The sequence below is a fragment of the Miniopterus schreibersii genome, assembly GCF_964146895.1.
Source record: "Miniopterus schreibersii genome assembly, chromosome: 18".
Taxonomy (NCBI): domain Eukaryota; kingdom Metazoa; phylum Chordata; class Mammalia; order Chiroptera; family Miniopteridae; genus Miniopterus; species Miniopterus schreibersii.
In genome coordinates this window covers 16047511-16063248 of record NC_138121.1, presented here as the reverse complement: position 1 = coordinate 16063248, position 15738 = coordinate 16047511, and the positions used below count along the sequence as shown (strand labels likewise).

At 42.1% G+C, this 15738-nt stretch overlaps 1 protein-coding gene across 1 annotated transcript; it reads left to right on the top strand.

Moving 5' to 3' along the window:
* The first annotated feature begins 944 nt into the window (after window positions 1–944).
* PSMD7 (proteasome 26S subunit, non-ATPase 7) lies at window positions 945–9326 on the top strand. The gene is made up of 7 exons (XM_081118564.1): window positions 945–1127; window positions 3198–3289; window positions 4121–4213; window positions 4943–5040; window positions 5592–5672; window positions 7522–7613; window positions 8337–9326. Exons 1-7 carry the CDS (start codon window positions 1054–1056, stop codon window positions 8773–8775), a joined length of 969 nt encoding a protein of 322 aa, XP_080974690.1. The 5' UTR covers window positions 945–1053; the 3' UTR covers window positions 8776–9326.
* Window positions 9327–15738: the final 6412 nt, after the last annotated feature.

Below are 15738 nucleotides of genomic sequence, written 5' to 3'. Positions count from 1 at the left end.
AGCTCTCATCAGGTCCTTTAAAGTCTCCCGGTCTTTCTTCAGCGAGGTCAGATCCTCTTGATACCAGGAAGGTAGAAGGTGTTTAAAGACAGGATAAACTCTTAGTAAACAATTCAAGTTGCTTAAGTTTTGTTTTTGTTTAGAGAAACAGCAACTTAAAATTAGACCGAAATATAAAGCTGTATGGATTTTAAGTAATTTGCCTCTTTCTGCAAAAAAGCTTAAGCCCTTGTCTCCTATATTTCCCCATTTAGTCTTCTTTTTTCTCTTTTCTAGCTAAATAGCAAAACTTATTTCCTTATTTCCTTCCATCCTCAATACTTTTCTAACTTCTTATTTGAAAATCAGCCTGAATGGTGACTGGGCACAAATTGGGTTTTTCTAGCCCTGGTGAAAAATGGTAATTACTATAAAGACAGGTGGAAAATAAACACACAGCTTGGTTACCTGAAAAGTGTCCATAGTAAAGATTAAGGGAATTATGCCCCGACAACAAAACGAGAATGAGATAAATTACCAAATATACTGTAAGGGCGCGCCTTAAGGCTAGAGATTTCAAGTTAGTTCGCCTAAGAAATTCCGGAGGATTTTGACTTGAGGCAAAAGTGTACATTTTCTGGATGGTGGAAATATTAGTTATGACTACAGTTTTTCTTAGTACTTTTTTCTAGTCTTCAGACGGGGGGTGGGGGGGACAGAGGGCACTGAGGGGAAAAGCCACTGCAAAGAACAGTGCAGGACAAATACCAGGAAGTCAACCTTTACCGGTCTTCAGTGTCCCTTTAGCTTTCAAGACCAGGGAAACTCGTACCCAGTCACCTAGAGCAGGTCCCGCCTTCCTCCGGCTTTTCCCCTCCTCGGGGCGGCGACAGGAGCGTCAGCCCGGGAGCGACGCGCGCGGGGCACTCTGGGAGCGGAACAAGGGGGCCTCGCGGCGCCCGCCGAGCCGGAAGAGGAGGAGCTGGGCCTGGAGGATCCGCGGGAGTGTCTGCCGCTGGCTGCCTGTGTTTGCGGGTCGCAGGGAGCGGAACCTGGCGGGCGGGGTGTGTCGCGATGCCGGAGCTGGCGGTGCAGAAGGTGGTGGTCCACCCCCTGGTGCTGCTCAGTGTGGTGGATCATTTTAACCGGTGAGCGGGCGGCGCGGGGCGGCTTAGTGGGGCTGGCGGCACGTTCGCTGCTGAGTCACGGGCGCTCTGGGAAAGGCGCTGCGGCAGCGGGAGCGCTGATGGGCGGAGGGCGGCCCCGCCTCGCCGAGGGACCCACACCAGCCTCGGTTCAGGAAGCCCAAGCTCTGTTCAGCATCGTCTCCCCCGCCCAAGGCGGCACTCCGGGGCCTGGGCTGCCCATTTCTTTTACCCCAGTTCCTACGCTGTCGGGAGTCTGGGAGCAACCTTCATTTGGCCCTGATCCCCCCCCCCCAAGCCTCGTGCCCATCTGTCACCTCATTCGCCCCTTTTCACCTAAGAGGTTTGGTTTCTTGCAGGAAACCCCTTCAGACTCTAGCTTCTGTGCCTTTAAAGGCTGTCACCAAAAGTCTGGTCTCAGCGCCCTGAAGGACTCCCTGGAAGAGCTGTGGTTTTAACTTGTGAAAGTCTCTAAGCAGGAAAGTGGTTTAACGATAGCGTAAAACGTAGATGAGATGTCAAGATTTTCTTTTAAAAGTGAGATCAGTTGGAAACTTTGGCATTGATGAATAAGATAAGAAAACATCCACAGATGTTTCTCCCGCCTTCCGTTGCTTGTTTTCAGGTTGTTCGTCCCGCTGGACCTGTTACACGTGTTCATAAGTTTTACAGGATAATTACTTGAATTGGCAAGTGTAGAGACCCAGTTGGGAGCATCTGCTGTAGAGTCAGAGTTTATAAATGCCCATTCATTCTCTACCATCTTGCTTTGAACAACTGTTTATTCAACCAGAGCCAAAAACAAACTCGAGACTTTGAGGTTTAGGGTCCCCAGTTCAGTTCCATTGCTTTGTAGAGCCCTCAGCCTAACAGGATATGCTTGCTTTCCCACTATACAGTAATTACTATTTTTCTCCCATAGGATACTAGGGGTGCTAATGGGGCAGTCACCATTTCAATTCTATTCAGTACACTCAACAAACGTTTGTTAAGGGCATAGTGCTGACAGACACTGCTAGCTGCTGTGTCAGATAACAAATGTAGGGTTTTCTAAAAGACAAATGGATTTTTGTAGACCAAAAGAAAAGTAAGTGTGGAAGTTAACTTTGAAATGTGCAAACTCAGTGGTTAAGATTTCCCAAAAAATCAGAACCACCAGGAATACAGAATCCTTAACTTTGTTTGATACAAACCCCAAATTTAGTAAGCATTTATAAATTTGCCAAGCCATATGATTCAGTTAAACCAATATGAAACCAGCAACTGTTGAGGAATCGTAGTTCACTTCACAATGGCTTTTGTCTTTCCTTTGAGTCTGTCTCATTTGCTACACTTGTAACTCCTTAGGACAAAATCACTGAGGTTTGATATGGAGATAAAATCCTGAAGTAAATCTTTCCCACTCATTCAGTCCTGCTCTCAGTGTCATTAGTCACCAGCTCTCTTGTGACTTCTTTCTCATTAGGCCATTAGAAAGACCACAAATGACATACACATGCCTCTGGGTCAGAATCATTTCTGAGCCCCTAACTGGTTCAAAGAATTATAACATCTAGTGAGCCTTGTTGATATGGAGTAGATGCACCAGAGAGTAGTTACCATCAAGGCGGACTGTAAAACTGGTTTTACTTTAGCATCTTTATCCCTGAAAAGATTCAAGGATAGAGAAGATGGGGAAAGTTTAAAGGAGAAAGGTAAGCTGCAAAGAAAAAAATTAAATGTAGTCACATTTTTTCAAACATCAGCCAAGTAACATTTTAAAACTCTTAAGATCAGGAGAGTTTCCATTTTCTCCATTTTAAATTTGTATAAAGTTTGAGATTTTTCCAAGCTTGTATTACTTTGCAATTAACAGTGAGTAAAAACTGCCAGTGTACATCATGAATTACTCGTTACATTTATTAGAATTTAATATTAAGGACTAACCTAGCTCTATTACATTTGTTTAGTGGGCCTAGTTTCAAGGTAAACTCACTCAATTGTATCTGTACCATTAATATTTCCTGTTGAGTATCTAATTGTTGGCACATCCTCTATGTGCCTATTAGACTGATCTTCTGCTTTCTCATTCAGAATAGGCAAGGTTGGAAACCAGAAGCGTGTTGTCGGTGTGCTTTTGGGGTCATGGCAAAAGAAAGTACTCGATGTATCCAATAGTTTTGCAGGTAAAGACAAATTTTACATTTTCTGAGCATGGTTAAAATGTCAATTAACTTAAAAATAAAAAGAAACTTTCTGTGTTTTCATTTTTTTACCACCACCCAGGATTCTAATTAAGAATTGCCGTGGTATAAAAAGGGAGGCTAAAGGCTACACACTAAAGTGGATAGTAAATATTTTAAACTCACAGGCCATACAGTCTCCATTGCAACTGCCCAGCTATGCTATTGTAACAGGAAGCAACAATAGACAGTATGTAGACAAATGGTGGCTGTGGTCTAGTAAAACTTTATTTATAAAAATGGTGTAATTTGTTTACCCATGCACTAACTATTAACCATGCTATGGGTGAGCAAGGGGGAGATGGAGACCATTACTCTTTTATTCTGCATCATGAATCTTTACAAGAACATATCAATGTGTTTTATGATTAAAGCAACAACAACAAAGGACAAAATAATTGTGGGCATGACCCCTGAACTAGAGGTAACTAATTTCAATGTCTAAAAGGACCAGATAGTAATGTAATTTGCCAAATGGGAAACATTAAGAAGTGATGGGGCTTTTAGCATGTCCTTTTTAAAGGGTTCAGCTTCTCTCTGTCTCTAGCCAGTTGTTGGCAGGTGGTCTCATTTTTCAAGAGAAGCCAGAAGTCTGGATTTTTTTGTGAAATCTCCCAGTTTTTAACGAGAGCAACTGAAAAATAATTTTAATACTATGTTGAACAAACCGCCCACATGGATCACATCTGGCCTAGGGATATCCGATCATGACCTGTGCTCTAGAGTTCTACCAGGCACTCTAAACTAAACCTTACTTTATTTCTTCCTCTTTAGTCCCTTTTGATGAAGATGACAAAGATGATTCTGTCTGGTTTTTAGACCATGATTATTTGGAAAACATGTATGGAATGTTTAAGAAGGTCAATGGTATGTCTTGATTTTTTTTTAAGGTGTTGTGGCATTGGTTTACATATCTGTGTGTGTGTGTGTGTGTGTGTGTGTGTGTGTGTGTGTGTGTATGTATGTGTGTGTACATTTTTTTCTTTTATGTATTCCCTTCATTTAATGTTAAGGGCCCTTCCTTAGCTAGACTTCAGTACCACTAATGGTAGTAGAAGAATGAGGTAGAATAAATGAAGAACTAGAATAGCAATTTAAGACCACCTAAGTTTTGGGGGAGAGAGCTAGCCCTCTGCAGCAGAAAAGCAAAGAACTATCAAATAAAACCACCTGCCTCTAGAGCCTTAGCACCACCAGGATAAATATATCTCTCCGTTATATGTGTCATTTTCATTCTATTTCATTACAGCAATCACAGTGCTTTGGCAATGTTTATTCCTGCAACACTCACAGTTGCAGTCTATGTGATATGAACCTGCATTTGTATATTGCCTTAGAATTATTTTCTGGTTGCTTTTCATGTTTGACCAGTCTCCTAAACTAGTCTAAAATGTGGGTGTCTCTGGATTTCCCATGCTGCTTATTATCTGAGAATTCTTTGAGTTTTACATTTTACAAGTCAAGGTTTAGAATAGATGTCTTAAATTCTGAAAAAGGTAAAGAATATAACAACTGGATTTCTTACCCTTTCTGGGGGAATTACATAGATGTCTATATAACAGTTCCAACCCACTTAATTTTTTTTTTTCTTTCCAGCCAGAGAAAGAATAGTTGGATGGTACCATACAGGCCCTAAACTACACAAGAATGACATCGCCATCAATGAACTCATGAAAAGATACTGCCCTAATTCAGTGAGTGCACTGTCTTTAAAACTCTTGAATGATAATCTTTGCCACTTTACTTAAGAGAATCCTAAGGAGGATTTGGATAGCAAATCATTTAACTTAGTTTTCTCTGTAAGCTTGTGTTAATTTGTAGTGTTTTGTGTAGTATACAGTAACCCAACGTTTTTAGTAAATAACAGTAAACACCTACTGAGTGCCAGGTATATAGGTTATCTTCCTTAATCCTCTCAGTAACTATATGGGACTGTCACCCTCTTTGATGAGAAAACCGAGGTTTGAAATGGTTAGTGAGGTCTCGTAGGTGGTGGGGCTGGGATTAAAATGTTGGGAGTTTTAACTCTGATTTCCTTGTGCTTGTTTACCATATTAGACTACCTCTCAGCTTGTTAACTAATGAGGGTGCAGAACAGAGCAAATGATGGGATAATTTGAATGTAAAATTCTGGCACATGCCTGGTTGAATGAAGTTCATTTAGTACTCAAGATCAGAAGAATGGCTGCAGTTATTTCTGTATACTCAGTGTGAGGTGGTTTGCTAAGATGTGTTTTTCTGCAAGGTATTAGTCATCATTGATGTGAAGCCAAAGGACCTGGGACTGCCCACAGAAGCATATATTTCAGTGGAAGAAGTTCATGATGTAAGTCATCTTGCTATGAGCCTAGAATAGATTTGCTACTTATTAGGCAGTTGTTTTGGGTTTGTTTTGTTTTTTCCATTTTCAACTCAACAAGTCGTTTATCTCTTCATAACAAAGAGAAGGTTGTTGATTTCTGTTAACAGTTTGATATTATGGTTTTTCCCTTTGAGTGTTTGAATGGCTACATTATAGAAATGAGAGGACCATAGAAATCTAAAGTCCCCTTTTACAAATGAAATTGACGCCCAAAGTAGTCAAACGATTGCCCAGAGATATTCACAGCAGAGGAAATGCAGAGCCTGGTGTGAGCTTAGTCTTAATCTAATGTACTTTGCATTGTCAGGCCCCCATTGGGCCAGTATTCCTTTCTCCTTGAAGATTTCCAATCCCTACAGATTAGAGCATAGGTTTTCAAACAGAGTAGGTCAGAGCTGCCTGGAGATGGGTGACAAGACCCATCTGTGCGATTTGACACCCGAATACTCAGCCACTGCATCTAGTACCTGCTCTTGGGTTCATTAACTTGTGCTTTAGGTGTAGACATAAAGTATGTATCTTTTCTCCATTTCCGGGAAAATTGAACTCGGACTCTAGGATAGAATTTGAGGTGAAAATGTGTTTTGTTAGGAGCATAAAATATTTGCACTTAGGGTATGCAGATAGCATCTCAAATTTCCAAAGTCAAAAGCCTGAGGGATAGATTAAAGTCTGTCTTTAGATTTAGATATGTAGTATATATCCTTATATTCAGTTTTTAAATCTGGAAAAAGATATTTTAGGTTAGCTTTCTGCAAATGTTCCTTGCACTGAGCTCTATCTTCCTGTTACTCTTTGCCTTGCTACCAGGGAGCTTAGATCTCAATTTATCGTCTCATTACCATAAGGCTTTCATTCCTGTCTTGATACAGTTGTTTGTAAGTTAATCTTTACCCTGCCTCTTTCAAAAAGGAATCTGAGACAGTTTACACGCATGCATATGTGTACACACACCAATGAAGCAAGATTTTTAAATAGTGGGTAGAGGAGACATAAGGGTTGCTTATAAGATGAAGCCAGGGAAAAATTAGTACCTGAAAAGGCATGCTGTGGAGTCCTCAAGATTGTTAAAGTCTCTGACCATCCTAGCAAACAAGCCAAGAGGGAAATTGCATTGGCAGGATTCACACTGTCCTGGATAAAATAGTAACAGCTAAGGTTTATACCTCTTGGTAGAAGTTAAGTGACTTACCCAAGGTCCTGCAGCTCCCTTGTGACATATGTGGCAGAGCCAGACTTTATACCTAGGCAGTCTGGCTACCGCCTTTACAAGAGATGTACAGCCTCTTCTGGCACTAGATCTGAGGAAATTCTCTCCCCAGTCCTATCGGGAAGTCACTAGGTGATGCAGTGAACCACATCCCCCAGGCAGGTCCTTTGATAAATTCAGGCCACAGGAAAACCAGTTGTTCTGACTGCATCATTTTGGCGCTTTGGTATTATTTGAACCAAGGGACAATAGACGGTTAAAAGTTCTATTTCTGACATGATCTTGTCTCAAATACAGATATTCTGGATATTGCTTTTCTAGAAAGAACTATATACTTTTTTCACTGTGGGATTGAGAGGATTATCAAGAATTTTCTCAGAAATGAGCTACTGATGCCCCAGTGGACTCTGTCACTGAGCAGGACCACTGTGACATTAGCTTAGAAGACTAAACTTTCAAAGCAAACCTTACCCACCCTTGCCATGGAAAACCCAGTAATGCATCCATGAAGTGATTTGACTTAAAACAGGAATCAAGGTGTGGAAAGGAACATGTGCCACTTTGTTTGTAAGCACATAACTATAGTTAAGCCTCCTCTCCCAGGATGGAACTCCAACCTCAAAAACATTTGAGCACGTGACCAGTGAAATTGGAGCAGAGGAAGCTGAAGAAGTTGGAGTTGAACACTTGTTACGGTGAGACTTTGGATGGCGTCAGACTCATAAGCAGCCCAAGAGGCTCAGTGTAAGGGAGAGAACTGTATCGGGAATAGAGAGACTGGGTTCTAGGCCTGGGTCCTCTCTAAAGTATCCTGAGTTATGATTTATTACTTTGTGGATATACACCTTGTGTGGAAACTAATGCTGACTGGAACAGGAACAGACGTGTAAAAGACGTATAGGCATGTGCTCCTCCAGGTATGTTAGTGAATGTAGCCAGCCAGTTTTCTGCAGAGAATCTACTTGGGATGGGTTTTGTTTTAAAATACTCTACTTTACATAACCTGGATTTATTCAAAAAGGTCATAGTTCTCCGTAAGATTCCTTTCTGTTCAAAAAGTTATTGCTGGTTGATTCAAACTTCTCACAATATCATATAGATGCCAGTGGAGAAAATGCCATCCTTTGTTAGGGAAGTTGAAGGAGAAAGCTTTTTTTTTTAAGTGAAACAAGTTTCATTTTAGCTCTCTCTTTTGAAAATGGCCTGTGATAAGACAAATAAAATGTGTACCTTCAAATAAAAACAAAATTAAGGCAATTTATGCTCAGATATTTGTAAAATGGAGAAATAACATTTTTCTTTTGAAAACTTGCCCCTCCCCACAAAGCTAGGTGTTTCCTTAGAATGTGAGAAACCTGTGGTATAATACAGTAAGTACACTGATGCTTTTTCCTGCCCTTTCTTGTGGGTTATTACAGAGACATCAAAGACACTACTGTGGGCACTCTTTCCCAGCGGATCACAAACCAGGTGCATGGTTTGAAGGGACTGAACTCCAAGCTTCTGGATATCAAGGGCTACCTGGAGAAAGTGGCCACAGGCAAGCTTCCCATCAACCACCAGATCATCTACCAGCTGCAGGATGTCTTCAACCTGCTGCCAGACGTCAGCCTGCAGGAGTTTGTCAAGGCCTTTTACCTAAAGACCAACGACCAGATGGTCGTGGTGTATTTGGCCTCCCTCATCCGTTCCGTGGTTGCCCTGCACAACCTCATCAACAACAAGATTGCCAACCGGGATGCAGAGAAGAAAGAAGGGCAGGAGAAAGAAGAGAGCAAAAAGGATAGAAAAGATGACAAAGAAAAAGATAAGGAAAAGAGTGATGTAAAGAAAGAAGAGAAAAAGGAGAAAAAATAAAACATGTAGCTTTTTCATTTGTAAATTAAAATCTTATAAACTAACTCGTGTGCCGCCAGAGGGTTCTTTTCATTTTAAGTGCTTGTTAAAAAGCTGTATTGACGAGAGCTCTCTGCCTCAGGTCACTCTTGCTGTTGTGGCATTACATGGAAGTGAATGGATAGAGGGACTGATCTCACACCTAAACCGCAGCATAGGATGCTATGAATTGGGACTGACAGCTCAGGCTTCAGATTGTGTGATGAAAGTGAAGAGAAGGAAACATTTTTGGTACTCTTCATTCTTTTATCTGTAAAACCAGGAGTTGAATTTTCCCCATGTCAAAAGACTCTTGGGGTCTGTTTCTGGCAGTTTGCAAAATTTCTAAATGGAATGCGTGAATTCCAAAAGTGCTCTGCCTCGAACACCTCAAGTTCTGACCCTCCTGAACTCCATTGAGAACACCGCCCCACGGGACACGTGGACTTGTAGCTCTGGCCTTCTCAGGGCTCGGGACCCAGCTCCATGTATTGTTTACCTTCAAAGACACAATTAAATGGCTTGGTTTTTAAGTCTTGTGTACTAGTTGTTTTTTACTCTGGGAGTGGCAATCTGTTGTATTCAGAACAGTCTAATGGAAGCTGCCTTAAAGAATTATTTTAGACAGACTTGGAGTTCTTTATGAAAGAGAATCTCATCCCTTTAAAAAACAGCCTACTATAGTGAGGAGAGTTCTCAACAGCCTAGAAGATCTAGGTCCCAGTTTGTGCCTCACATTCCTCTCTGAAGTCCCTAGAGTTTTTCCTAAGGGACACTCAGTTACTTTTGCAATGGATCTGAGTACATCAGACCACAAGGTTAATGGGGATGTTACTGAAGATGGAACAAAGTTCTCCCAAGTCTGGATCTTTTATCTATAGCTATAACACTGTTCACTTACACTGCCAAAGATTTTATACAGAGGTCAGGCTGCTCCTGCTATACACTTTACAGACGCTGGTATTTATTCCTTACTGGTTTTGTTTGATAACTTACATCTGAAATCTCCCTGAACTTAATAGGTTAGTTCTTAATGTAAAGGTAGACACTATCAGAATGAAACAACAGCTTTGGGCCAACTAACTAGTTAAATGTTACTAATTTCCCTCGGACCATCAGTCACTAAAGGGACAAATGAGAAGTAATCTTACTTAGAGCCTACCATGTTACTTCTCCAAAGTAAACCTTTCCAGCAGAAATTAGCAATCCCAGAATCTTCAATTTTTAGAGGACCCTCCAGCTGTAAGAATTCAACCATATACAATTACTTTCACTTCAAATAAATGACTAAGCACAGGTCCTCTTAAATAATGAACTAGCCCATTCACTGGGAACTTATGAACAAGCCTTTTATTCTACCATTTTCCTACAAAAATATCTATAAATCAGAACTAAGACTTGGGAATGAATTACAGTTGTTAGTGACACGCTAACAAAACTACTTCATCTGCCCCTGTCCCAGGAAATGAGATGGAGTATGTTGCGAAGGCAGAGAACATTTGATTTGTATAACCCACACTAGATTTCTACAACTTCCCTAAACAAATTCACATAATATAGGCAAGCACTGATTTGTATATCTCAATGCCATTAGCATTATCTAGATTTGCCTAGGGGCTACACAGACTTGAGGTCTTTAAAAAAAAAAAAGGCTATTCTTGCTAGGGAGAAGGTAGAAAAAGGGACTCAGAAAAGGAAATAGAAGCGAGGAAAGGAGAGAAAGGAAGAAAAACTATGGAAGTTAATGTTTCCAAGACCTAAATCAAGAGAAATCTTCAAGCATTCCTCTTTCAAGCCAATCTGTGCTTCGACACTAGATGGCACCATTGACTAATCTCAACTCTTGGCAAAAGAAACGTAGAATTGGAAAACCGTCCCCCAAAGTTGCTTCCCATCACTTCTGCTTTTGGCTGCAGCCATCTAGGCAAGATTGTGAAGGAAGTTAGAGAGCTGCATGGGTGCACAAAGATTGGGTGAAATTGCCTCTCCCCACACTACAGCTTAGGCAATGAATATACAAGACTTTCTCTGCTCCTCAGATAGCTCATGCTTTGATTTTCCTCACTGCTGATACCACTATTGATTTCTTTAAAGACAGTTTTCAGTGGTGTGCTAGTAAATGCATAACAACCAGTTCTCCAAAACAGAGAGGGAAGGGGTTGATTTGTAGCCTTTGCTAATTTCCCTGGTGTAAATCACCAGGGCTGATTCCAATACACCAACATAAGCTGGGAAGAGATGCACAGTAGCACAGCACTGCACAGTATTACCTAAACATGAATACAGTAGATAAAAATATCTCAAGAACACACATAATAGTAAAATGTAAAATAATTAGGATACGATGCATGTTGAGTGTTTCCTTTTTAGATATAATTTATGTCAATGTGAATTTATACAATTTGCCTATTGCATTAGAGTCTCTGAGAATCTGTGTTTTTAAGATGCCCTCCTGCACACATGTAAGTTAGAGAACCTTTATTCTGATGTAGACGAATCCATCAGTCTTTTCCCAACTGGTTACCACTTTGTAGATCATATTTCAGAAGTCCTTTCCCAGCTCAGGATCTCCTCATACATACATGTCTTCCTTCTCTACAGCTTAACACCCCTGTCTGACCTCTACCTATATGCTACAGCTAAAGTCTGATCAATAATAACATAATTTAGTTAATCTTTTAATCAAAATAACCAACTAAGATCCTTAGTTCATCTGTCATTGCCTCTTTCATCATTTTCAGCCCTGGCTTCCTCCCTGCCTCTGACTTCTCAGCATATAAAGACTCAGTTCCCTCCCCTCTCACAGCCCTGCATTCTGCATCCTCCACTGTAGCCCCTTCTCTGTGCTTTTCCCAGCCACCTTCAGCAAATAGCCATCGTGGTTGCTGCATTCTCTCCTTTATCCTTCAGACGTTTCTGTAATCTTATGCAATCATGGGACCTGCAACCCAGGTACATGCCCTTGACCCGGAATCAAACCCGAGACCCTGTGGTATGCTGGCGAACACTCTAACCACTGAGCATGCCAGTCAGGGCAAAAAATCATACCACCTCATCAGTAGATGTAGAAATAGCATTTGATAAGATTCGACTTCCATTTATGATTAAATGGCTCAATAAAATGGTTATAGAAGGAAAGTACCTCAACATAATACAAGCCATATATGAGAAACCCTCAGCTAATATCATAATGGTGAAAAACTGAAAGCTTTTCCTCTAAAGTCAGAAACAAGAAAAGGATATCTACTCTCACCACTCTTATTCAACATAGTTCTAGAAGTCCTAGCCAGAGTGATCAGGCAAGAGAAAGAAATAAAAGGCATCCAAATTTGGAAGGAAGAAATAAATGTCACTTTTTGCAGATGACATGATTCTGTATGTTCTTAGGAAACCCTAAGACTCCTCCAAAAACCTATTAACAAATAAACAAAAAAACAATAAACAAAAAAACCAAAGTTGCAGCATACAAAATCAATGTGCAAAAATCCACTGCATTCTCATATACTAAGAAATGAAATTTCAGAGAAAGAAATAAAAATAAACAATTCCTTTTGCAGTTGCAACAAAATGAATAAAATACCTAGTAATAAACTTAACAAAGGATGTGAGGGACCTATAGACTTAAAACTACTAAGCATTATTTTAAAAGATTGAAAAAGACACAATGAAATGGAAAGCTATTCCGTGTTCATGGATTGGAAGAATCAACATAGTTAAAATGTCCATACTACCCAAAGCAATATACAGATATAATGCATTCTTATCAAAATCCCAATGTCATTTTTTAAAGAAATAGAACAAAAAAATCATCAGATTTGCATGGAACCACAAAAGACCCCAAATAGCCAAAGCAATCCTGAGAAAAAAGAACAAAGCTAGAGGTATCACATTACCTGATTTCAAATTATACTACAGAGCAACAATAAGCAAAACAGCATGGTATTGGCGGGGGGGGGGGGGGAAGACATACAGATCAATGGAACAGAATTGAGAGCCCATAAATAAAACCACATGCATAAGGCCAAATAATTTTTGGCAAAGGAGCCAAAACAGACAATGTAAAAAAGAAAGCCTCTTCAGTAAAAGGTGCTGGGAAAATTGGAGAGCCACATGCAAAAGAATGAAAGTATATGGTGACAGCCAATGATCTGACTTTGGGTGGTGGGTACACAATGCAATATACAGATCTTGTAACATAGAAATCTGCACTTGAAACCTGTAGAATCTTATATAACACTTCCAAACCCAGAGTCCATCAGAGCCCAAACGCTCATGACTCCCTGCTGCTTTGAGACAGGAATTGTGCCCCTTTAGCCAACCCCAGCAGGAGTCCTGGAGCTGCAAAGGCCGTCCTTCGGGCTAATTTACTGCTGTAACGGCACCACCTACTCTGCTGCTCACCCTGTAATTACACAGGAAATGGACCCAAAATTGTCCTTGAGAGACTGGACATGACTCTTGCCAACTGGGTTTGGCTGGAGGCCCAGATAAGCACTAATGACATATCACAGCAGAGTGCCACAGTTGCAGGCTGGGCCAGACCCAAGGCCTCCGCCACCATTAGTGTCGCTGGGCAAATGACGTCAGGCTGTGGGCTGGGGGCAAGGACTGAAATTCCTCCCACTTCCCAGTATTTTCTTTTGCCAAGAAAAGGAACAAGAGTGATACTAGTACCTTTCTGCCTATATTCCTGGTTAGTGTGATGTTTTGACCTACAGATAATCTTCATGCTATGGCTCTTTCGTTTATTAAAAACCATGGCCACATTCAGAACCCAGAGCATGGAAGAGATGCTAATCCAAGGACATTTAATCTGACCTAGGATATAGTGTATTAGTTATCTATTGCTGTGTAACAAATTACCATAAACTTCAGCAACTTAACACACATTATTACCTCATAGTTTTGGTGGGTCTGGACAGCCTGGCACAGCCTAGCTGCATCTGCTACTCAGGGACGCTCACAGGTGGCAACCAAGGTGTCAGCTGGGCTGCAGTCATCTCAGGTTCCAAGCACATGTTCTTGTTAGCAGGATTCAGTTCCTCATGAGCTGCTGAATTGAGGGCCTTAATTGCTCGCTGGCTCTTGACAGGAAGCTGCCCTCAGCCCCTTGCTACATGGGCCTCTCTAACAGGGCACTTGTTTCAGCCAAGCACAGGAGCCCAGAAGGCAATGGAGAGTGAGCTAGCAGGTAGTAGGTCACAATCCTTTGTAATTTAATCACAGAAGTGACAGCCCATCACCTTTGTCATTTTCTAAGGGTTGGAAATAAATCACTAGCCCAGCCTCACTCAAAGGGAGGGGATTACATGAGGAGGGCGTGAATACAATGAGGGGGTCCTGAGGAGGGGGGCACGTGAGAAGTCTGCCTCTCACAGACAGGAACAAGAATTCACCAGGGTAATCCATAGAGGCTACATACAGTGTGTTTTCTTTTTTAATTTCAGGGCCTAATTAATGCCTTAGGATAAAGACAACATTAGTAGAAAATGTAGAAGTAAAACATCCCTCTTATTTATAAACAGGACTGTTGCCATCATTGGCTTTGGAGATAACAGAGCAAAGCAAAGCAAACCTCAAGTGAGGAGCCTAGTCAGTCTTAGAGGGGTGAGGCGCAATGGGCTTAACCGTGGCTGATTGGCGAAAATTCAATTCTTACATGTAGAATTTATCTTTTCTCCCGCCCAAGACCCCATTAAAATAATAGTCAATGAATGTAAAAGATTTCACATTCTGCCTGAGCCATTTGGCCCATTTGAGAAGTAGCATCTGAGGGGTAGATGAGGGACTTCAACAAATTTCTGGAAAGAGGAAAGCGGGGATGGAGTGGCCAGTAGCAGAAGCCACAGCCAAGAACTCACTACAAGGAGCTTATTTAGCCTAGGAGGGTTCTGGTGAGCCCCACAGAACCTGGGAAAGGCTCAGGCTTGAGAGGGGTCAGAGTCAGTGTCATGGGGTAAACACGGGCAGGTTAGCTGAAAATCAATATAACGGAACCTCTATGCACAAACTGGCAGCCACAAGCTGCCCCTCCTCTGCCCCCATGCAGACCTATCAAAGGAAAGGGAGTTAACCGAGATAGCCGATTAACCATCTCCGGGACTCAGGGATGATCAAGGACACGCGGGAAGAAGGCGGAGGAGTGTAACTGACCAAGCAGGTCTTCACCTAAGGAATGAGCAAGTGCCTGGAGAGACCCTTGGGGGCAGCAGGAAGGCAGGAGGAGAGCTGAAAACTGGGCTTGTGAAGTTTCTGTTCAGAAGGGTTGGACACCCAGGTCCTTCCCAAGCCCCCCACAGCCTGGCTACCTCCCCTCTCCCAGCTGCAGGAGGCAGAGGTCAAGTGGAGCTCCAGGCTTGGGCGGAAGGCTGGGGGTGGGGGGAAGTAGGGCTGAAGAGAGAGAGAAAAGGTCAGGTCAGGGGCCAGGAGTCCGGGCGCCTCAGCTCCTTCCTGCTGCTTATTCCCAGGAAGCCTACGGGCAGATGTACCTGCCTCAGGTACAGTCCCCTCAGGCAGGCGCAGAGGCTTCATCTCTGGGAAAGCTGGTCACCCCAGAGGAAAGACCCCTAAACAGTGACATGTAGGGCCCCAGCGAAAGGCCCGTTTGCCACCTAATCCGCTTACAGCAAACACAAGCAGGCAAGAGATCCACGGATATCTTTCTCTGAAATGTAGAGACAAAAATTTTGAGTAAGGAAATGTGCTTTTGCTCCTTCTGCCTAATGGTGGGCATCCGTCTAGAGCCTGACCTTTGAATGGCAGGTGGGAGCCTGGCCTGGGATGACCTGACTATCCCAGATCCAGACCACAACCTCTGGGGTAGGTTGGCTTGATGAGTTTCTGCCTCCTTAGGCCTCCATGCTTCTCAAAGTCACAGCCAGGTGCACAGCACCAAGTTTGGTTTTGGTTTGCTGGCTGGCCTACTTCCATGAAATGGGGGGGGGG

Bases quoted from the DNA above. Each gene is read 5' to 3' on its own strand.
- PSMD7 (XM_081118564.1), top strand. From the start codon at position 1,054: ATGCCGGAGCTGGCGGTGCAGAAGGTGGTGGTCCACCCCCTGGTGCTG. The intron at 3,290-4,120 runs GTAAAGACAAAT...CTTCCTCTTTAG, and splicing joins TGTATCCAATAGTTTTGCAG to TCCCTTTTGATGAAGATGAC. The intron at 5,673-7,521 runs GTAAGTCATCTT...CTCCTCTCCCAG, and splicing joins CAGTGGAAGAAGTTCATGAT to GATGGAACTCCAACCTCAAA.